This window comes from Chelmon rostratus, chromosome 19 (assembly GCF_017976325.1).
Source record: "Chelmon rostratus isolate fCheRos1 chromosome 19, fCheRos1.pri, whole genome shotgun sequence".
Lineage (NCBI taxonomy): Eukaryota > Metazoa > Chordata > Actinopteri > Chaetodontiformes > Chaetodontidae > Chelmon > Chelmon rostratus.
Genome location: NC_055676.1, coordinates 8,632,479 through 8,655,600, shown reverse-complemented (window position 1 = coordinate 8,655,600; position 23,122 = coordinate 8,632,479). Strand labels below are relative to the sequence as shown.

At 41.4% G+C, this 23,122-nt stretch overlaps 1 protein-coding gene across 3 annotated transcripts in view; it reads left to right on the top strand.

Moving 5' to 3' along the window:
• The window catches only part of tjp2a (tight junction protein 2a (zona occludens 2)), a 34,596-nt gene that overhangs the window by 9,326 nt on the left and 2,148 nt on the right, over positions 1 to 23,122 (top strand). The window contains exons 2-24 of one of the 3 annotated variants that reach the window (XM_041960641.1): positions 1,383 to 1,512; positions 8,224 to 8,277; positions 11,617 to 11,741; positions 12,344 to 12,446; positions 12,728 to 13,520; positions 14,124 to 14,227; positions 14,536 to 14,689; positions 15,867 to 15,978; positions 16,429 to 16,559; positions 16,683 to 16,767; positions 16,942 to 17,092; positions 17,383 to 17,491; positions 18,775 to 18,994; positions 19,089 to 19,276; positions 19,372 to 19,467; positions 19,647 to 19,726; positions 19,807 to 20,017; positions 20,542 to 20,642; positions 20,807 to 21,031; positions 21,130 to 21,234; positions 22,018 to 22,227; positions 22,669 to 22,746; positions 22,967 to 23,052. In XM_041960641.1, the coding sequence (XP_041816575.1) occupies positions 1,507 to 1,512; positions 8,224 to 8,277; positions 11,617 to 11,741; positions 12,344 to 12,446; positions 12,728 to 13,520; positions 14,124 to 14,227; positions 14,536 to 14,689; positions 15,867 to 15,978; positions 16,429 to 16,559; positions 16,683 to 16,767; positions 16,942 to 17,092; positions 17,383 to 17,491; positions 18,775 to 18,994; positions 19,089 to 19,276; positions 19,372 to 19,467; positions 19,647 to 19,726; positions 19,807 to 20,017; positions 20,542 to 20,642; positions 20,807 to 21,031; positions 21,130 to 21,234; positions 22,018 to 22,227; positions 22,669 to 22,746; positions 22,967 to 23,052 (3,527 nt within the window). In that variant the 5' untranslated portion in view covers positions 1,383 to 1,506. Of the gene's footprint in view, positions 1 to 1,382; positions 1,513 to 3,786; positions 3,922 to 7,037; positions 7,203 to 8,223; positions 8,278 to 11,616; positions 11,742 to 12,343; positions 12,447 to 12,727; positions 13,521 to 14,123; positions 14,228 to 14,535; positions 14,690 to 15,866; positions 15,979 to 16,428; positions 16,560 to 16,682; positions 16,768 to 16,941; positions 17,093 to 17,382; positions 17,492 to 18,774; positions 18,995 to 19,088; positions 19,277 to 19,371; positions 19,468 to 19,646; positions 19,727 to 19,806; positions 20,018 to 20,541; positions 20,643 to 20,806; positions 21,032 to 21,129; positions 21,235 to 22,017; positions 22,228 to 22,668; positions 22,747 to 22,966; positions 23,053 to 23,122 lie in introns of those variants that run through there. The other 2 variants (XM_041960640.1, XM_041960638.1) reach the window with 2 other exon arrangements.

Sequence of the window (23,122 nt, the reverse complement as noted above, 5' to 3'; positions counted from 1 at the left end):
ACGCATGAATGTCCTCCTCAGAATAAATGGCGAACGTTTGTCCAGTGACATTCACATTAGCCTCAGCTGTACTTTGTTTAGTGCTAATTAGCACATTTAAGCTTGTTGGTGAACATGCCAAACATTACCTGTTAAAACACTGAACACTGTTATTGTGAGCGTGTTTGCATTGTTTATAGCAGCATTTGGCTCAAAGCATGGCTGTGCCTAATGACAGCCTCACAGAGCTACCAGCATGGCCGGAGCCTCTCGTTGCTTGACACGCAAAGTCAGAGTCTACATGGCTGAATTTGGTCTCGAAGGACTATACAACTCATGTAGTATTTCAGTTACAGCTTACCAGTTTTTCAATGAATGTTTTTTCATGTATTTTCCCATTGATTTTATTAGAGTATGAAAATAACTTGGGTGACTCGTGACACCTGCTACAAATGTGTAATACATCATGTGATTAAAGTATCAGCTTTACATGTCAGTAAAGTTGTATGGGCAGATTGATTTGAAAGGTCTTCTCTCCATTTTTTTTTCCTCAAAAAGTGCATCCTCTACAAGCATTCATGGAAGTCAGTGGAGGCCTTTTTGAGGCAGGGAATATGGATGCAGAAAGATTAACGATGTAGCTGTGCTGTTATTGATGCATGATTTCCAGTAAATGGGCTAAAACATGCAAAATTCCTGGTATGGACCTTTCAAGCAGGTGAACAAAAAGTATAAGAGTAGAAGAAGTATGCTGGTGTGAATGTCTTTGTCCAAATATGCACTTAAAGGGCAAGGCCAGTGATTTAGTATTGCACTTCCATAAAATTGGGGGAATCACAGGAGACACACAAACAAACCAACAGACAACAATAATAAAAAAAAAAGAATGGTCAAAACCGAAGCAGTAGAAATTGAGACATCCTGACTTTAAGTCACTAATGGGGCTTAAGCTTCAGGACAAAATCGGGTACACTGAAGACAGCATCCCACATCTCCCATAACACAACTGGACTTCTGTCTTTCCTTTCCCTCTCTGCCATCTTTCAAACAATTTGTAACACAACTTTCTCTTAAACATTTAATTGTCTTCTGAAAACAAAAGATAAGATAACCCCTAGGACATCCTGTTGACATCATCAGAGTTGTTTATTTCCTGAGAACTGACTGACTGGTTTTACAATATAGATTATATTGCACTGCTCACATGTTGAGTGGTGCTAACCGTGGTGAGTAAACTAACCTTTATGTGCAACCTAACCTTTAATAATTTTAGAACTACGAAATAAAACGTGAGGTCACAGCATGTATGAATGATTGAATGTAACAAGCTTTATATGATCTTATTGAAAAAGTGTAACACACTCGTTGTTAAAGGGTGTGTGTGTTTCTCTCTGTGTGCATAGGGACCAGCCTGGCTCTGACCAGACCAGCACTGACCTGCTCAAGTCCAGCCGCAAGTTCCGCTGGTCCAGAGAAGCCCAGTACTTGTATCTTCGCCGCCTCTCTTCACGCAGCTACTCGGCTATTATGATGGTACGTTGTTTACACGATGGGTCATGTTGACGCTTGAGTTTTTCATTGTGATGTAGAGTCTGGTTTGGTGGCGACTTTCTCTACACTGCCTGCTCCTGTTGACCCCCGACCGTGTGTTTTAGGGTTTAACCTTATGTTTAGCATATGCTGTACACTTTGCAGTTTTGAATCCAGTCACATAGAAGCCTGAGGCAGCTTTATTCGTGATGTACATTCTTTTTGCACACCCTCACAGGTCCATGTAGCTTTGGTGAGTTTCATGCTTTAATGTCACTTTGGCAACACAATGTGTTTCTTATCTGTTGAAAATGTAATGAATTTAAATCAAGAGAAACTCTTTGATTGATCCCATTATGGGATAAAATGAAAAATACATGCAAGCATTGTTTTTATTTTTATTTTAAAGTATATCCAAAAATAGTTGGTAAGCTGCGAATAAAGCTGCCTCTCTCCTGACACGCTGATTGTTTGGAGATTTGATGTTTAGTGAGTCAGTGTTTCCCAGACCTCTTTCCTTATTTGAATGCAGCTACGGTTTAGTGACCCCTCATGCATCCAGGATGATGATTAACCAGAGAGACATGTCATGTCCCGGAAGCTTCATTGTTTTAATGACTTGGTCGCACAAATGATTCAGGCCAATGAGGCTGTTTTGCATGAGGATGGCCTATTTTAAGGCCTGTTTCACATATTTCAGTTGATGTGAAATGTGGTGATTTTACTTTACTACCCTTAATTTTTCTGACATTTTTTCATCATTACTTCATTCTTCAGGCGTGGCTGCTCCAAAGTTAAACATTTTGGATAAAGTGTTGTCCTTTTTGCCAGCAGAAGGGCTTCTATCATTTGTTAAAATGGTGGCTGTTGAAAGGAAACGGTTAAAGTTTACATGGTATTTGGGATTTTGGATATATTTTTTGGGTCAGCTGGCATTCTTATCTGTGATTTGTCTCGTGCTGATAAAATACCAGATAAGGGCAGGCTTGAATGGATTGAGGGGATAGTATCACACACACACACACACACACACACTAGAAACAACAGTAGGTTATTGTGGGACAGCAGCACATGGTTGCCTAGTTGTTCTAGACTTTGGCTTCAGCTGCTCACATGTAAGAGCCTTACAGTTTTAACACAGCTCTTTAAGGCTAAACCTGAGTCCATATACATTTGTGTTGTTATGTTTGGGCAACTTAGTTACAGTGAAAGTAAACATTACAGCTTTAGTTTAGCGATAATTTAACAATAATGCCTTCCAACTTCGCTGGAACAGTTTGTTGAAGGACCTCTCCCATTTCAACATGACTTTATTTCAACATAAAGGCTCATGCACACCTTCAGTTTCTTGCAGACAGGTGCACAGGAGGATATATCCGTGGGCGAGATTACATGACGTTGCTGCCATTCATAAAAGCAGGTCCATAAAGAAATGTTTTTCTTAGTTTGGTGCAGAAAAACTTGACAGGCCTGCACAGACTCTTGGCCTCAACCTCATCCTGTATCTTTTGATTGAGCTGCTGCAATGGCTGAAGAGGTGGAGAATTAAGAGAAAAAGAATGAAATTAAACTTTATTTTTTTTGCCCTGTCAAAAGTATAGTATAGGTTGCTTAGGACTTTAATGTATAGGTTTTTTTCAGAATGCCATCTTTAATCTTATGTGCTTTTATAAACACTAACTGATATTGTTTTTGTCTTTGGAAAACAGTTGCTGTAGGTATAGGCTGTCCAAAAATATGTTTTATCCACTCTAAAATTCATTTCCAATGAATCTGCTCAGATGTTTTTTCAAACTGCATGTCTTTCTTTGAACTGTACTCTGCAGTTTGCTGTATGAAATGTGTTTTTGTGCTGTCTGTCTGCGAGCCTCACAGCAGGCTCCCTAAAAATCAATGGGAATTTTGGACGGATCCATTTAAGCAGTAGTACAGGTGCAAGCATCCTCCATTCGTGTACCTATAATGTTATCACCGATTCGTTATTACTGATAACCAAATAAATTGTTTTTTCAAATGTGAACGTAGTTGAATTTAAAACACGAAGCTTTAGTTTGATGTCATCTATCACAATTGTTTTTAAATTTAACCCCGTACCTCCACCCCGCTCTCAGTTGGTATAATCTGAAGCGAACTAGCAGTCGTCGGCGCTAATTTTTGCCGTGAATGACTAATCTTAATGTCTTTTGTGGGTGGTGCGCGATATTTAACGTAAAGTAGACGAGACTTTTAAAATTTCTACACTTCGATACTCAGTTTCTTTAAAACGCTGGTCTGCGTCCGACCAGAAACATTTCAATAGGTATAGTTTTGTTTTAATCTTTAGTACCAGTCCCGGACAGTTCAAAGTGCGTGATGCCAGTTAACGGAGGGGGGTTGCTCTCTCTGAGCAGATATGCGACTCAGTATTTTACCGTAAGTACCTCCATAGCTACATTAAAAGTATTCACAAACACAAAAGATGACAAATAAGAGCACTGATACACTGCTGTTACAGCGTGTTGTATGTAATGTGGTGTTTTTGAGGAGAAGTCACTCAGGAGTGAGTCCCTGTTGAAGCCTGTTGCATCCTGCTGCACCTGCTGTGATAGCTGTCAGCTAGCTTCATGAACGGCTAGTTTACTTTGTAGAAACACTTTTGAAGTTATTAAAACATGTTTTGGCTGCATAACTCTTATTGATATATGGACCTTTTCTGTATTTGTTCGCCTGGTCACATTTACACAGCGCTCAGCAGTGTTTGTCTGTCCTTTGGTGGTAAAAACATCATTTGGCTTCCCTTTCTTGTTTTAAATTAACGTTATCCAGTTTTTCAAGTACCAACAGTAAGCGGTGGTGTGGTCCATAGTGCATCATACATTACAAGTTAGGCTACAAATGTTCAACCTTATTGTAAAAGGCTTTATTTTTAACGGTAATCGTATAAGTTGCTGCTGTTTTTTTCGTCTTGTGCCTCACGGTGTAACTCAGCTGTAATCCCAGCAGGGGGCAGACTTGTTCAGCCTTGCTTTTGTCAGCCCCCAGCAGCACAGAAACACACAACTGCATGAAAGTTTGCTGGGTGCCTTTTAGTATTTACACTAACTTTCCACTCAGAAAGTTACTTTCTTGCTTTCTAGCAAGTAGACACTGATTAAAAAGTCTGGATTCATATGTTCCATCTGGCTGAAGGCAAAGATTTGTAGTTGCGCAGCTCAAAACTCTCATTCTTCCTCTGAGGATGGAGGTTGGTAGATTTAAAAATGTTTAATTACAAAGTCATAAAGTGAGTCTTTCTTTTAATTAGTGTATATTCTATGACTAAGCATGTTTCAGTTTACTAGCTGTCTTCATATTGGTACTGAAGCTAGTTCTGAAAGATTTCTGCGATACCAGCCCCACTTGAGACCTGAGCTCAAAGAATTTGATTATTAATTGATTACTTTGCAGAAACTTAATTCTTTAGGAATAATGTCAAACATTGTCTGTTTCCACCATCTTCTATTTAAGGATTTGCTGCTTTTCTCTGTTTGATGTTATTGTAAACTGAATATTTTTCGGTTTTGAATTGTTTGTTGGACAAAACAAGACTAATAGAGACATAACTTTTGACATATTTTGACATTTTATAGACTAAGTGATGAATCTGTGAGTCAAGTGAATATCACTAGATTAATGATGAAATGATAAAAGAAAAAACTCTGCATGTTTTATTGAGTTCTAAGACTAAAGACTAATTGGCATAAAAGTTTTTTATTATTCATTATGAAAAATCTGCAGAAATGAAAAGCAAAAGATGAAAATTACTTGAAAATACATTTATACTGTGGACATGCTTTTTCTTCTTTTTTTTTTGGTCTTACTCAGTAGTTCATCTCAAAATCCCCAAAATGTATCTCTCTACCCATGAGAACCACAAACAGAACCAGAGAAGAAGAAAACAAATGACAGCTGTGATAATTTGAATCACCCAGAGACTTTATTTCAGTGCAGCTTTACATGTCTGATTTCTGAAAAGAGTTGACTCCTTTTCTAAATAATTTGTTCTCAAAGTCACATCCCGCGAGGATGACCCAGTATTTCAACCTCTCTCCTCATTAGTGGGAAAGTGTTTGTGTTTTGTTATGTAATAACCAACACTCAGGAGGCTACGACTCATCCAGCAGGCTTCCTGCGAGCATCCGTCACAATCATATCGCATATTATAGGAAGAGGGTCTGATTAAAGCTGGTTTGGCGTCGCTTCAGGCATTTTAATTGGCTGTTTTAGAGTTCTTTATCTGACTTTCATGGGTTTCTTCTGTCCAAACACAGAGTAGTGGCGTTCTCTTCTGCCGCAGGTTTTTGTTTGTTTGTTTTTGGCCTTTTGGGTTAGGGTTAGGGTTAACAAAAACAGGATTTAGTACCTCTTAGTGCTTCTTTTGTGAATCGATACAACACATTTTTCACACTGGTTGAAAACTAAATACTCTACAACATACACTTCACCTGCCTCAATCCTCATACACAACCCCTACAGTTGCATGGAGTCGGTTTTGAGAGGTGCGATAGTTTTCTCTGTTGTAGCTCTAGCTTGCAATTTAGTCTGACAGAGACAGAAATTAGAAATGTGCATTTATGAAAAAGCAGATGGAAAATTCATTTATGAAATATTATGAATTATGATTTTTGTTTGAGCCTCCAGAATAGAATAGCATGACTGTTTTTAGAGCTCCCACCTACAATGCAACTAAAATGTTCATGTTTGCACTGAAATCTGAGCATTCTTAAAATCTATTTGAAGATAATTTAGCTTTTTAAATTACTGTCATTTCAATAATTTTCAAACGTGCCGTATACCCTGCCCTGCTCCAAGGAGAAGTCACTTGATTCAAGAAAATTCTGGAAGCAGATTTTTTAAGATGAAATCCAGTGTGTACATTTCATTTGCCAAAACAACGATTGTCTCAATGTTCTTTTCTCTGGAGCGTATAGAGCTGCCACGTTTGTCCTGTTTTCATTCAGACGGTCCTATCGGCTCTCTACAGTCTCCCTGCTGCTGCTGCTGGTCATCTGGTTGGCTCTTGTAGGCCAGAAGATCAAAAAAGTGGGTTATGATGGGTGAGCTGCCAGCTCGAGTCGTGCCCCCGTTTCACTAAGCCTGGGCATGAGATGTCAGCACCACACAGATTTCACTTTCCACTTTAGTTACCAAAAAAAAACCCCCAACAACTTAAAATCCCAGCCATTGTGCTGTCACTAACTCCAATTTGCACTCTGCGCACGTTTAGTGTTTGTCTTTGGCGATGTGTGATTCAGCTCTAAAACTTTGATTAGTGTCTAATGCATCTGAGGATGTGACATCAAACTCAAAATGTGTAGTGAGATCTCTGGTTGTGTTTATGGATGAACACGCAGCGTGCCTGTGCAGGAGTTGGTGTGTCTGCATGTTTACACTGTCTGCAGACGGTGGGATTTGTGCTGAATGTAGGCCAGCAGAATCCCTCTTACGTCAAAGGCAGGCAGGCGGGCAGATGCAGGAAGAGAGCTGCTGGTGGTTGTGCAGCTGTGACCATGGAGGAGGCTGTGGCGCACATCAGTCTGCCAGAGCACCGCTGGCGGTGAACAGGGAGAGACGCAGATAGGAAGAGACGGAGAGCGCCAGCGATGAAGACCGTCCTCAGCCTGCACAGGAAATGGGCCCACGCGGTCAAGACCATACGTATCCTTCAGGGACTCGTGAGTGCGATTCTGCTACCATGGCTCGAATTCGGTCAGATCTGTGGCAGGCTGCTGGACCTGACTAGTCCAGTTCTTTTTTTTTTATAGACCTGAGTGTTTCAGAAATGTGTTAAGTTGAGTTGAATGAAGTTTGGTTCGGATATGAGAGATCCAAAATTGCAGAAAAGTGGCATCAATTGTTACTAAATGATGATTTGGGATCAAAATGAATGACAGTGTTTTTAAAGGGAAACGGCTGATGTAAGTAGTCAAAATCAAACCTGATTCCATGTTTCTGTAGAGAAGCTGAGGTACAAGCAGTGTTTTTGGATTCTGGAAATCAGCTTTCACTTGGTCGTGAATGATGGAATATTTTTCACAGAAGTTAGTTTGTACTTTATTCGGACTGATGGAAGAACTGATTGGATTATTGATCAGTCACTTAACAGGAAACTCATGACACCAATTAATTACATTTAGTTAAAAAAAATGAAAAAAAGGCCGTGTCAGTGATTTGGTTGTTTTCTCTCAATGTTATTTAATACCTTTTGGGGTTTTTGACTCTTTCATACAACAAAACCGAGTTCAAGGCATTAGGTAGGGCTCTATAATTTCTTGCTAATTTTCACAATCAATTCAAAAATGATAGTTAGATTAATTACAAATAATTAATTGAAGCCCTAGACTTGAGGTTTAGCAGGTGAGTATCTTCTGCTGCATTTGTGTGACCTGTTGGTGGTTTCATGGAGAGTCTCTCAGAAGAAGTGCTCTCATCCTGAATTTTCTTAAGTGATTGTTAAAGAAAGCTAAATGATTTTTAATGTTGTCATGGATATTTGATTAACCAGAGCCAGAAGTTTCCAGCCTAACTTCTTGTAAACAGCCCAGCAGAGGCCTGCCATTGTTCTCCTGGGAGCTCCTGGTTGTGTAACGACAGCATAGGCTAATGAACTGGCCTTGTTGTTACATCACATAATACATTATTAATCTGTTCAGTGAAATGAAACTACCCATGGTAATCTTCCCTTTCCCTCCACAGAACCCGGTCATGGAGGAGACCGTGTGGGAGCAGTACACCGTGACCCTGCAGAGGGTGAGTCCATCTGCACCGCAACAAACCAGACCTAATCTCATCTACACCGTTTCCACTATTACCATAAATCCAGGCTGTTATACCCAGTGCTTCACAGGGAGGGCATTAAAATGATTAGTTTAACATGTTGCAGTCAGCTAATAGTTAAGAGAGCATAGAGTGCCCAGATTATAGATGTCACAGATCTGCTGACTGAGATCCAGAGTAAACTTATGCAAAACTTATACATACCATACTTTTTGCGAAATACAAACAGGTTTTTCAACAAACCCCTGTTTTCTATTCAAAGTTGCAATTAATGGGACATATGTTATTTAAAATTATAATATATAGCCTACGGATGAAAGAATTGGAGTATTTGTATATTTGCAGGATAACATAACTGGAAGTCTGGTGACATTCCCAGAAAAATGTGTTTTTAAGTTACTGCTACTGCTGCTAAACCAAACATTTCCAACTCTTGCAGCTTCACATTAAAAGCATTTAGCTGGCAAGACACAAGTTGACATTTACTCTGAAGCAGTTACAGGAAATGCAGTGCTGCAATCATTCATCAAACATGAGTCTACAAAACAAGACAACTGTCATTTTAGACAGGCTTCACGATTGCAACTTCTCAGCAAGGTAACAAACTCTTTCAACTGTGCCCTGCTGTCTGCACAGTCCTGCCGTGTGCGGCATAAGATCAAATCACACTTGCTCACAGAATGATGGAAAAAGGACGCTCATTGTCTGACTTTGTTATTAATGTGAATTTTTTTTTTTTTTGCTGCTCCCAGAATTCCTGCAGTATTTGCTCTCGGCAGTGTATTTACTGCATTTGTTGTTACCACCAGTAACCACATGTTTCGAGATCAGCCAGGACTGACATCTTTGAGACTGCCACTTAAACAAAGAAGCCAAATGTTCAATGTTCTCTGAATATAAGCTTTCCCTAAATAACATACAGTCTAAAATGGCAAAGTTAGGATTTAAATCATGAACTGTTAGATTAAATAAGGACATTAGAGTACAAATCTGACCGTAGTGCCAGCTTTTGGTTCTTAAGTATTTCAGTTGTCTGTGCTACTGACACGTTCGAATTGATAGTAGAAATTGTCACTAGCTACATTCATTCAACATCTCTTTGATTTACGGCTTTAATGCTTTTGCATTAATGCTTTGTTAAAGGTGTCGCTTCTCGCCACCCGCCAAGCCAACCAGCATCTACACTGTGGTTCATGTTAAACACGTGTGCGACTGTGTGAGCAGACCAAAACCAGTTGAGCTTAGGTAATCATCATGATGAGCTCATTGTCTCGTGCTAAGGTTCACTGAAGCCAGAAAAGCAGATTTAGTGCTAAAAGGTCCTCTGCTGCAGGCTTGTGACCCCCGACTCTCCGCCCTCCACAGCCAGCTGTCACACTCTGCTCTGTACATCGACTTTTTCTTCTCATCTACCGTTTGTTAACTGAAAAGCATTTTTAAATGTGCTGTCTCTGTGTCCCAGAACACCTCTCACCCTGTTAATTACTGTCTGCAAAAGTCTGAGACCTGCGTCAACTCAATCTTAACATTCAAAATAACATTCATTACCTAAAATAACAGAATATTCATCTGTTCATGTGCCACATTCAGCCAGCTGTCTAATTCGCATCTGCCTCTTAATGAAGGAAAAGAAAAAAAGACAAAAGGTAGACAAACACTGAGGTACAGCAAGCCAAATAAACAAAAGTGAACCTTTTAAAAATGTTATAGAGGAAGCATAAAGGTGCACATGATAACATTTTGCAGCAACAAAAGACAGCAAATATAGTGCTATTAGTTCCAACAGGCACACTAACACAGACAATCACAAAGCATGCATGGTAAACAACATTAAACATCATATACAGCAGACGGGTTAATGAGCTGTTTTAAAGTGTTTTCTGGTTGAATGTAATACAGCTGAATTACACTCAAATAGGTAACACTCACAATGTGGGGCTGAATGAACAGATAAATGTCTTTTGTTAATATGTGTACTGCATGGTCAGATAACCAAATGCAAAGTAAAAAAAACAAACATGGAGGATATTAACACAGAGTGAGCCACTGCAAGGCTTCATATGATAAAGTCACTCTGCTGTTTTTATTAAACTACTTCCTTTCAATAATTGAAAGTCACATTCAGCAATGAAAGGAGGAAGTGGAAGCAGGTGAGAGTCATTCTCTCACTGGCTCTATTAAGAAGGCGTCACACACATATTTACAACCTGTTTCACACCATTAAATCCCATCATCTCTTGCCTCAGTTACTGGTGGAAACAATAACACAGTAACTCAGTGGCTCATTTCCTTTGCTTTTTTTGTCTTTGCTCTGTTTTTGTGTGGTGTGGTGATTTTCCTGGTTTCACTACAAACTACATGCCTGGGATTTATTTATTTATTTTTTTTGTTTATTTCTTGGTCATACTATCTGGCCTTTCAGGTTTAAAAGAAATCGGATCATGTCAAACATGCTTTGTTTCAAGCTAAAAACAAAGCTCAGATCAGGGAAAGATGACATTTTGGATGCATCTGACAGCAACAATCTGTTTTCTGGTTCATTTTTTCACAACTATTTGATTCCTCATCAAACATAATTCATGTTTAATAAGGATGTCTTTGTGTCTTCTCCCCCTGCGTTCTTCACTTTTGCTCTGCTTGTTTCTCTGCTCTCACTTTCTCCCTCCCTTTGCCTCCACGGCCATCTGCTAGGGAAGTGGTGAGTTGTAGGGTTTTTTTAAGTACAGATGGAAGGGAGGGGATAAAGAGACGGGGTCATCAAATCTCTGACCTAATCTCATCTGGGCAAACTGGAGCAGTGGCAGGTAGAATCATTCAGACCCGCTACCAAAGAAGCGAGGAGCCTTTAGAAAATGAGCTGTTTGTGCATGTTAGCGTACACTGCACACTTTCTGCAAGGAGTGATTTTAATTTACAAGCACGCTCATACACACTCGTCAACATTATGAGCCAGGGATTAGCATTGTTGTTGATCACACACGATACCCAAAGCTACAGAAGATGGACATGTAGGGCTGCTGCACAGTCATACATGATTCCAGAATGTACAACTGTAATCACAATCACAGTCAAAATCTCTTTAATCGCCATGCACCATGCACATATACAGCCATGATAATACAGAGTGAGCCGACATACCGCAGGGATTACAGGACCTCTCTCTCTCTCTGTCTCTCTCTCTCTCGCTCTCTGTCTCTCTCTCTGTCTCTGTCTCTCTCACTCTCTCACACACACACACACACACACACACACAGTGGCTCAGGATAGATGGAGATTCCACATGATTTGCATGTTTTCTTTTTCTCTTCTCAGGATCCGAAAATGGGCTTTGGCATCGCAGTGTCAGGGGGACGGGACAACCCGAACGAGGAAAGTGGCGAGACGTCCATTGTGGTGTCAGATGTCCTGCAGGGGGGACCTGCTGATGGCTTGTTGTTGTACGTACTGTTGTTGGTCATAATTTACTACTACTCTATTGACAAACTTAACAGCTCTGTCTCAAGTTGTGTCACTCAGCAAAGACAGATACTGTCAAAGACTTTGCATGTTTCATTTAATAGTGGAATTACTTGAAATTTTGCTCTACCATTTATGCTTTGCTATCTGCTGAATATCCCTGTATGTGTTAGGCCATGATGGACAAGAAAAATGTTTGACCTTTCCACCTTCATTTCTTCGGTGGTTAATAGTAGTAGTCTTCCAGAAGTTACTATTTTACAATGTACTGCAATATGATAGAGGACTTTATCCATATCGCCCACACTAACCTCTCTGGAAAAGATTTCAAAACAAACCCATGACTCATTTGATAACAGGGATTAGTACTGGAGCATTTATTTCTTGACTTGCAGCAGTCACATTATTTGTCTAATTGGGAAGGTTCCAAGCAAACGTCTGAACAGAGACAACAAAGCCGTTAGTGTTGGGTTCATATGAAAAAATACGATCTTGTATAAAAGGTGTATTTTTATTTTGGACAGAGCATTCAGAAAACTTTGAATAACTGACTTAGCTCACATGTTTGCATGTTTGTGTTTAGCGAGAATGACCGAGTGGTGCAGGTGAACGCCATCCCCATGGAGGGGGCCATCCACTCCTTCGCTGTCCAGACCCTCAGGAAGTGTGGCAAAGTAGCAAAAATTGTAAGTCAAGCTGTTGGTTTGTTGTTTGAACCTTATTTTTGTTTTGCTCCTGATTTCATACTGGAGACGTGTTCTTTTAAGTTACATACCGTGTGATTATGATGTGGGTTTGAAATGTGATAACATTTATTGATCCTCCTCTCTCTACCAGTATTTTCTCTCTGTCTCTTTACCATCAGCTCTAAAAAAGGTCACAAACCCAGAAATAGAATCTGTGAAATGTTTACGTTTATTTATTTGTTTTTTGTTTTCATTGAAAATTTCTTTGTCTTTATAAACAGACAGTGAAGAGGCCCCGGAAAGTCCCAGTCAATCTGCTGAACCGCCCCCCGTCACCTGATGACAGAGTCTTCAACAATGACTACAATGATGATTACAACTATGACCAGGACCGCCGCAGTGTGTACAGCGGCCGAAGTGGTGGCGGAAGGGATCACAGCCTGGAGAGGGAGCGAGGTGGTGGAGGCTACATGGATTCTGGCTACCAAACCCGTGAGCGTGACTATGACAGGGACTATGACCGTCGGGAACGTGGCAGGAGCATGGAGAGGGACCTGAGCCCAGACCGGCAGTACAGGAGAGATGGCAGCAGAGGTCGTACTTTGGACAGAGAGCGCAGCCCGGATCGCCCCTACAGGAGCGACCACATGCTCGCCCGCGACTACAGCCCGGACAGAAGGTACCGCAGCGAGCGTGCATTAGACCGAGACCACAGTCCCGATCGGCGTTACCGCAGCGAGCGAGCCCTCGACCGGGAGTACAGCCCAGACAGACGCTACCGCAGCGAGCGAATGCTGGACCGCACCAACAGCCCAGACCTGCGCCACAGACATGACAGCCGCAGCCCGGCTAGAGGCCGCGGACGCGACCACAGTTTCGAACGAGGACGCGACCGCATCCCCAGTGACCCGAGGAAGTACGACGAGCCACTGAAGCGAAGTGGAAGCAGAGACCGTCTGGACCGCTCGCCATCACCCACCACCATGCCCATCCCTCTGCCCCGCCCTGTCCGGGACCTGGAGCCACTGGAGAAACCCCTGAATGTGCTGCTGCTGAAGAACCGTCCCAACGAGGGTGAGACACTAACAAATGTTATTGGTTACTATTGTCATACTGTCAAACTCTGACAAATAAAATAAGAACTTGGTGCTCCTTGGAACAAGTAGTAAGTTGCTATTTTTTAACAACAGTAAGAGCTGAGAATCTTTATTTATTTTTGTTTTTATTTAAAACCCTTCTAAACGTACTGAAACCAAAATGAAAAAACAATCGCATTTAACCGAGGAAGGCAAGCAAAGTTCCCAAGTGTGAAAGCACGTGTAAGAACTTGGACTAAATAAAATTCAGTCTAATATGTTTACATTTCATGTAAATCACCAACTGTCTGATCAGAGAGAGTAAGTAACAAAGATTTTTATTTGATGCCAGTTTTCTGAGCATCTGGAAAAATACATCCACATTTAAAACACTGAAAACTTCATTCCATCGTTTTAAAATGGGTGACACCAAAAAAATCTAATGAAGACGTGGCCGGGAAATGCTGAGCTGACCAAACAGTATACTGTGATAGACCTTTGATCAGTTTATCCATAATCTATAATCCATAATCTCTAGTATAGCCTGTTTCTGTGTTGATGCTATACAATATGATGTTATTTTCTTAACCGTCTTTTCTAGAGTATGGTCTTCGTCTGGGCAGTCAGCTCTTCATCAAAGAGATGACCAACACTGGACTTGCCAGCAAAGATGGGAACCTGCAGGAAGGAGACATTATACTAAAGGTAAGGTCAAGGTTCAAAGTCCACATCGTGAACAAGCTTCATGTCATAATAGGAATTTTTAGTTATTGTTCTCATTACTGATAAATCTCTAATTATTTAAGAGACACTCTGCATCTCATATGAAAAATAGATCCAAAGAAGGGAAGATTTGTCTCTTGTTTTTATTGAAGCGTCAAACCTGTCTCACAGTATTTTGGTACTATCACTCTCTCTCTCCTTACTGTTTGAATGAATAACACAGGGCTCATCCTGCCGCATTGTTTCTTCGCAGTTAGCACAGTGATAAGCATCTCCTCTATCTCTGTCAGATTAACGGCACGGTGACAGAAAACCTGTCTCTCAGCGACGCGGGGAAGCTGATCGAGAAGTCTCGCGGGAAGCTGCAGCTGGTGGTGCAGAGAGACAGACGGCAGGTGCTGATCCGCGTCCCTCCAATGGTGGACAGCGACTCGGAGCTCGATGGTGAGAGACACTTGAAACTGAAAAGCAGCAGGTCCTACCCAGTGTAAAGACAAACCTGGCGAGTGGCTACCATCATCATATATAAACCCTCTGCGTGTCAACTTCATATGAATCAACTGTGGAAATGTTGTTGCTGTTGTTGTTGTACTTGTCCACCAATCCTGTTTCCCCTTCATAAAATAAAAGTTTTACTCACACATCAGTATTTAGTATTATTTGAGTATTAAACATTAACCATAATGAATATTTAATTCATATAAATATTTTACAAAGCAGTAATAGCACTATGAGCTAACCAGAGATTCACCAAACTGTCATCATTATTCCCCCACCAATGATTACTCACTCCTTTATACCTGTTTTTAATGTCACATGACCAGATGGTGTGATCTGATTGGTCAGGGCCAATCTAGAAAAGTGGTGTGAGTGGATTGTTCACCGACCAAATGTGTGCAGGGAGGGGGAAATAGCCAGAAGACTTGTGACCCACTTTGTGTGGTTTTGGGACTGTGTGTGCGTGCGCGTGCATGTGCTTGTGTGTGTGTGTAAGCGCTCAGGCAGGGTGATCTAATCTCCTATCATAATCCTACTATTGGATATGACAGAATTTCATTATGTTAAGGTTGGCACCGCAGCGTCCCTCTCTGAGAACAATAGGGTCTGATTATGCTTGTGAGTGAGGATTTTCAACCCTGCAAGTTTCAAATAACCTGAAGTGCATCTACCTCATTTGCTTTGTAGTGGTGTTGCTATGCTTCATCAGTCCTGCCACGCTAAAATGCAATGTAATTATCGAAACATCAAGTTCTTAAATGTGGTGTTAAGTTTCAGGTCCTTGTCGGGATCAAGATCATTGGAGCTGGTAATACATACAGTTAACTGGGTGTACTTCAGTGTGTCATGATGTGACCTTCAGTTGTGCAGTACCTTCGTGTGTGTTTGTGCCCATTGCTGCTTCCATGACCTGTGGGCCCTTTGAATTGTTTAAAAGCCTTGTTATGCAATTAAAGGATACCGGAGCATCAAGGAGAAATGAAACATTTTACTCTTCAGGACACATTTTTGCTCTTTATTCCCTGAGCAGTACAGAACCAGAGGACCTCATAGACACTTACATCTTAAGTTGTTTCAGAAAGGTCATGATATTCATCATCCTGGTTGTTGTTGTGTGTTGCAGATATTTCCGAGATTGAGTCGTACCGCTCCTACTCTCCACAGGATGACAGGCGGGGCCACCACTCCGACCTCTCCTCCCACTCCTCCAATGAAAGACTTCGAGATAAGCCCAGGTAAGATGCAGGAATTATTTACCCCACCTTTCTTGTGGTCAGGAGCTACAGAAATTGTAACAGCTTTAAGCAATCAGGATTATGCAGGATTATGTTGAATTATGCTTCATGAACCTTAAACAATCCGTCACATTAAACTAATGAGGAGGAATTTCTGCTTAACGTTTAACTTGTCTGTTTTATTTTACATTTATTCTTTGTCAGCCTTTTTGTGTTTCACTTGGTTGAGTGACCGAGGAACTTTCAGGGGTCAGGTTTGACAACAACAACAACCTCCAAGCTAGCAAGCTAGATTTGGATCATGCAATAAGGTTGGCCAGTATGGTCCTTTTGCTAGGATTTAGCCATTTTAATGGCAACAAGGCAGAGGTTGTTTTTTTTCCCTTAAGTGTGGAGGTCTGTCGATGTAAGATGAGACATACTGATAACCTGAATTTGTGACGTCACCAGAGAGGACCCACCCAACAGGCTGGCAAAAATGGGCGCCATGCCAACACCATTCAGAGGTTCTGACAGAGCTGTAGAAGACACGCCCCCTTTGCAGGCAGAGAGGGAGGAGCCACGATCAGAAACGCCGCCAGGTAAACAAGTGTCTCCTTCTAAATATATAAAGCTCTGATCATTCCCTAATTTTGACTAAACAAAAATATAAATGCTGCAACTCATAACTTCATAACATGTTTTATTACTTGCTGTTTGTGCAGTACCAGCAGTCACTGTAGCCCCAAAGGTTCATGCTCCTCCTAAGGTGCCACTGAAACCCAGCATAGAGGACCAGGAAGTATATGGGTCAGTATAGCGAAGAGTTATTCAGGGTGACTGGTTTTGACCACACATCTTTTTGATCAGCTCTCTCTGGGCTCTTAAGCCAGTGACTCATAGTTTAAATTCAATATTAATTTCTGTCTTTTTTCCAGTCTTTTCTGTGGCTATGTATAATGAAATCTTGCTGTCATCATCCAGGCCAAACACAGTGATGGTGCGTTTCCAGAAAGGCGACAGCGTGGGTCTGAGGCTGGCCGGAGGGAATGATGTCGGGATCTTCATCGCTGGCGTTCAAGAGGACAGTGCAGCTGAGCAGGAGGGGCTCCGCACAGGAGATCAGATCATGAAGGTGAGACTTCTTTTATTCCACATTAAAAACCTGTAGATAAAACTTTCAGATGACTCAACACCTCAAGACACTGCATTTTATATGGCTCCCCATTAGAATATGAGTGGGACAGAGGTACCATAAATAGGAAGACAGAAAACATCAAAATGTATAAAGTTGTGAAAACTAGTGCCAGTGTTCTGGTATTTTATTACTTGGTGTAAAAATGTCCTTTTTGATATGCTGGTCATGTTGTATTTAAGTCAGTTCTCTAATATACTCTTCCTAATGGTATTTCTTGTCTGTTTCAGGTGAACAACACAGACTTCAGAGGTATGGTGCGTGAGGATGCTGTCCTCTACCTCCTGGAGATTCCCAAAGGAGAAGATGTTACCATTCTTGCTCAAAGCAAACCTGAAGGTACTGTCCTGTATAGATAATGACTGCATACATGTATTTATTGTTATTATTAACAACATGGTGAAAAATGCTGCTGTGCTGAAGTATTCCAACCACACACTAAAGTTAACAAACAGCTGTGTATACATAGCAACTTAATACATAGACTGAAATTAATTTAAAGTCTTTTACAGTGGTAGAGCAAGTAAAGGTGCTCAATCAATATTAAGGTTATTCACTTAAGTGGCCACACTGGTATGTCAAGTTGGGTGTCATCTGTACAGTAATAAATATTAATGCTGGATATTCAGCAGAGATAAATTTTATAGATAGGGAATGACAGCAGACCCAGAATTGAACTCTGTGGTATACCAAATCCACTTTTCAGTACTGTGAGGTTGAGTCATTATTTAGTTTTAGTTTTTAAGTTGAGTTTTGTGTTCTTAAGTACAAGGATTATGTCTTGTCATTGTCTGGATAGGGTTAGACTAACTTGTTTTGTTGGTGTGCCAGAGGCATGATGTTTTTGGGTTGTAGGTCCCATTCTCATGAATGTGATATTGAGCTTTGAGAGTTTCTTCAAATTTGGCACAAATGTCCATGTGGACTCAAGGATGAACTGATGAGAATTTGGTGGTCAAAGGTCACTGTGAGCCTACAAAACACATTTTTGGCCATAACTGAAGAATTCATACAGTAATTATGAATAAATAACGATGACACTAACCTTGTCATTTCAATTTAAATTAAACAATTTTCCTACAAACATTGCATAGGATAAAATTATAAAGTGATGACATTTGATATCCAGAAGGTCAACTTCATTGATATAGTGTTTTTTTTTTAAACACTTTTCTGGCCATTATTCAACACCATAATTCAGGAGCAGAAGGGGTGACTGTGACCATATTTCATATTTGGTCAGATACTGAATTGGTGACACTACTCATGGGGTCCACCTTCAAACTGTGCTGATTTTAGAGATCTTCTGTGCTGCCGGGTTGAAGATGTGTTTGAAGCGTCTACCTTTTAACAGTTTGCAGCTTCTGTGCAGCAACATCCATATTTGAAGCATTGCAGTCCACCACAAGCTCATTGGTTCTGCTGATATTGAGCTTCAGGTGATTGTTGTTAAACCATGTGATGAAGCTCTCCATCAGTGCTCTCGACTGCTCTGTAAAAATTATCTCTGAGTGAAGACGGAATGTTTCTCACTGGAAATGATTCACTGGAATCATACACATGTGAATATAGTGTTAACTTCCATTTCGCCAAAAAATGCAATTCTCATTTTGTATTTTCAGTGTACAAGGACATTTTAGCATCTGGCAGAGGCGACTCTTTCTTCATCAGGACCCACTTCGAGTATGAGAAGGAGGCTCCACAGAGCCTTCCTTTCTCCAGAGGAGAGATCTTCAAAGTGACGGACACACTTTATGATGGCAAACTGGGCAACTGGCTGGCAATCCGCTCTGACAAAGACAACCAGCTGCTGGAGAAAGGCATCATCCCAAACAAGAGCAGGTGTGTGCAGGGGGCTGGTTGTGGTGGTTAGGTTAAAAAAAACAATTGGTTATTAGTCACGACGCTAACCAAAGCTCTTTATTTTGTCTCACAGAGCAGAGCAAATGGCTAACGTCCAGAATGCTGCTCGGGCGGCATCAGGCAACGACAGGGGAGACTTCTGGAGGCTGAGAGGTCAAAGGGCGGCAAAGAAGAAAGACTTGCGCAAGAGCAGAGAGGACCTGAGCGCCGCTCCAGTCACCACACGATTCCCTGCCTACGAGAGAGTGGTCTTACGTGAAGGTGCCCACAAAAGCTATCAACATCTATTTTGGCTGCCCTCTGTTTTTCCATTCTGCTTGTGACTGAACCTGTACCCTGTTTATGGTTTTGTTTAGCTGGTTTCAAGAGACCCGTGGTGATATTTGGGCCCATTTCCGATGCAGTGAATGAAAAACTGGCCAACGACATGCCGAATGAGTTTGTCATCGCCAGTAAGTGCTAACATCATCACCTCTTTATTGAGGTTGTTTTAAATTGTACTGTGGCACACGTTGTTTCACAGTGTTATACAACATGTGTTGTGAACATAGTGAGTATTGAAAGTTTTTTAAGGATGATGGATTCTTGCACATTTATTTCATCATTATAAATTATTTCTTTCCTCACTCAGAAACTGAGCCCAAGGATGCAGGAAGTGAGAAATCCTCGGGAGTGGTGAGACTAAACACCATCAGACAAATCATTGAACAGGTATTTGCACCAGAAAAAGATGCAGCTGCATGAAGACACTGTCACATGATCTAACATTAACCACCTCCCCGTTTCCTCAGGACCGTCACGCTCTGCTGGACGTGACTCCCAAAGCCGTGGACACTCTGAACTACACCCAGTGGTATCCCATCGTCATCTTCCTGAACCCAGACAGCAAGCAGGGCGTCAAGACCATGAGGAACCGCCTTGTACCCGGATCCACCCGCAGCGCACGCAAACTGTATGAGCAGTCCGTCAAGCTGAGGAAGGCCTGCTCACACCTTTTCACTGGTAGGCTTCACAGTGAAAGTGGCTGAGACTCTGCAACAGTAATGATAATAATGTCATTAAAAAAAAATAAAATAATGCAGGGCTGACCTTAATAAAGAAAAATATTTCTTTTCATTACAGCTATTACATTAGCTGCGTTTCCACCCAAAGTATCTGGAAGTTTTAGTCCCAGGAACCACTTTTCAAAGAACTAAAATGTTCCTTCAGCCTGTTGTCTGCATTTCCACCACGGTCTGAAGACCCTCAAAGATTACCCAAAGTAGTCAGCTGATGTATCACATGCAACCACCGTTTTTACGCATTTTTTTTTTTTGCGTGCAACTATACGACAACGATGAATGTTGGTACATCTACAACACTAAACAAACTGATTGGTGGCTGCAAATTTTTAAAAACGGGCTGAAATATGAAATATACTCTACTCAGCGAGTCAACAGTAGTTCCTGGGATGGAAACTCAGCTATTGTTGATGATTCTTGGCCTAACTAATGTGGGTTTGTTTGTTTGCTTGCTTGTTTGTTTAGCATCTATTGACCTGAACTCGGCCAATGATGCTTGGTACGGCAGCATCAAAGATTCCATCTGGGAGCAGCAGGAAAGAGCTGTGTGGGTGTGTGAGGGCAAGGTGAGTCTTATCCGTGTGAATGACGCGCTGCTGCTGGCAGCCATTTTTACATCAGTGCAAAGGACTCCAAGACACTCTGCAATGACGAGAATGTGATTCAAACTGAGCCGTGTGAGTGAAAACACATCTGGTCCTGAGTCTGTGCTGTCACTTCCTCTGCGCAGTTGGACGGTTCAGAGGAGGACCTGGATCTCCACGACGACCGCATGTCCTACCTATCGGCGATGAGCGCAGACTACCTGAGCATGGACAGCCGCCTGACCAGCGACTACGAAGACACGGCGGATGAGGGCGGGGCTTACACTGACAACGAGCTGGACGAGCCGTTGGACGAGCCGCAGCCAGTGTCGGCCATCAGTCGATCATCAGAGCCTGTGCTGCCAGACGAGGTGGGAGCGCCCGCTGATACGTCTGAACTACTGTACAGTGTATACACTGTATATACCTGACCCTGACAACTCTCATGTGCGTGTGTGTGTGTGTGTAGAGGCCTCACCCTGAACCCCGGGCTCGAATGAGGAGGTCAGGGAGCAGAGAGATGCTGAACAGAGAGCCCAGCCCTCCCCCTTCTTTTGTCCCCGAACCCCCGAAGGTGAGATCCTCCCCCTCCTCTTCCTCACGTCCCTAAATCTAACCTTCCCTGTAATGAGTTGTGATTGCTGTGTTCAATATTAGTTCCAATATAATACGTTTTTTCTTTTCAAACCTTATGAAGAACTTGTGTTCAACAGAGTACAAAAAACTGCAATATACATACAGAAGATAAAATATATAGAGTAATAAAATTTGGAAGGATACGTAATAATAACAAATATAGTAATAATCTTAATGATTAAGCAGAAAAATAAATGAAAGTGTAAATATGCAGAAGGCTCTGAGTTAAATGTATTTGAATAACTTCTGAAGCAAACAATGTGTATATTTCTTATTATTCAGCTTATTATTAACAGACTCAGTGTTATGTCAGATTTAGTAATGAACCTATTGAGTCCAAAATGATCTGTTTTCACTATCTTTCTTTGAGGAATATAAACATTTTTTGCACAAAATCTGATTTTTTATTTGTCAAGAAGAGGCCAAAGGTCCCAAAAATTGAGTGAAGCAGTTGCACAAAAGCTTTGCCAAAATAAAGTTGTCCAAAATTGGCAAATTTTGGATTTAAACGTGCAGATATCTGATGAGAACTGAATCAAACTGATAAAACCAGTTAGGATATTTTTACCTTGCATTACCCTTCAGTTTTTCCACGTGGAGGTGAACATGGCTGTTAGCTTGAATCCCTCCACTTGCCTTTGAGATGCGTGCATTAGACCCTCCTCACCAAAAACCCATCCGGCAGCTAACAGTTTGAAGCTGTCTGACATACCCTGAACAGGTGCGGGCCCAGACTCGGACTGACTCATCACGCAGCTATGACTCACACTCCAGCAGCACCATCAGCAGCGACGCAGTGGGCGGAAACAAGCCGCCTCCCCCTCCAGTGGCCCTGAAGCCCAGCATCACCCGTCTGAACCAGCCATCAGAGGAGCAGAGCCCGGAGAGGGGGGAGGAGGAGGACCCTGCCAACAAATCCTTCCTGGGCAAGGTTAGTGTCATCGTTATTTCTTTGTTTATTGCATTTTTATTCCAACAAAGTAGTTCCTATTCTGGCCTGTTAAATCTCACATTTGCCTTTTAAGGAATACATTTGTCTTGATTTATTTTCTAATGTTCAAGACAGGCTTTGACTCAGTTAATGAGTAACTTTCTATTCCACTTTCTTCCTCCTTTGCTTTCATTGCTTCTAATATGAAATAGAAAATGGGTGACCAGGTAACTGAATGTGTCTGTATTCGTCCTGCCCTCCTTTTAAATCCATACTTACTCATCATCCGTCCTAATAGTGTTCTTCCATTTTCATTTATTTAATGATCACAGTGAAATGTTTCATTTGACACTTTCATATGAATCATGCCATGTGGATGTGCAGTGTCTACAATCAGTCATCAAAACTGGAACGCCGTTAACATGAATTATTCTCTCCCAGATAAAAGCTTTTGAGAAGATGGACCACCTGGCACGAGCTCAGAGGATGCTGGAGCTGCAAGAGGCAGAAAGTGCTCGAGTCAGTACTGTTTTTATTTAAGAGTTATTAGTTGCTGTAATCAAGAGCTCTGAGTGTTCGAAGTAGTCTTTGAAAAATAAGAGCGTCTCCTTTAAGTAAACTGAGTTGGAGAAAGCTGCACAAACACTTCTAGCCTCATGGGGTTTGTGTAGTTAGGATGTTTTCTTAAATTTTGTATTAGTACTGACGTATCTGGGTCTGCTCTCTTCTCTCTACACAGCTTGAAATCGCCCAGAAGCATCCAGACATCTATGCCATCCCAATTAAACTGCCAAAACCCAATCTGAACCGTCCTCAGCCAATAGGGTGAGAGCACCGCTCTTTCATTGATGCCTATTTGTTAAGATGTTAAAGGTTAATAGTCTTATGAAAGGGA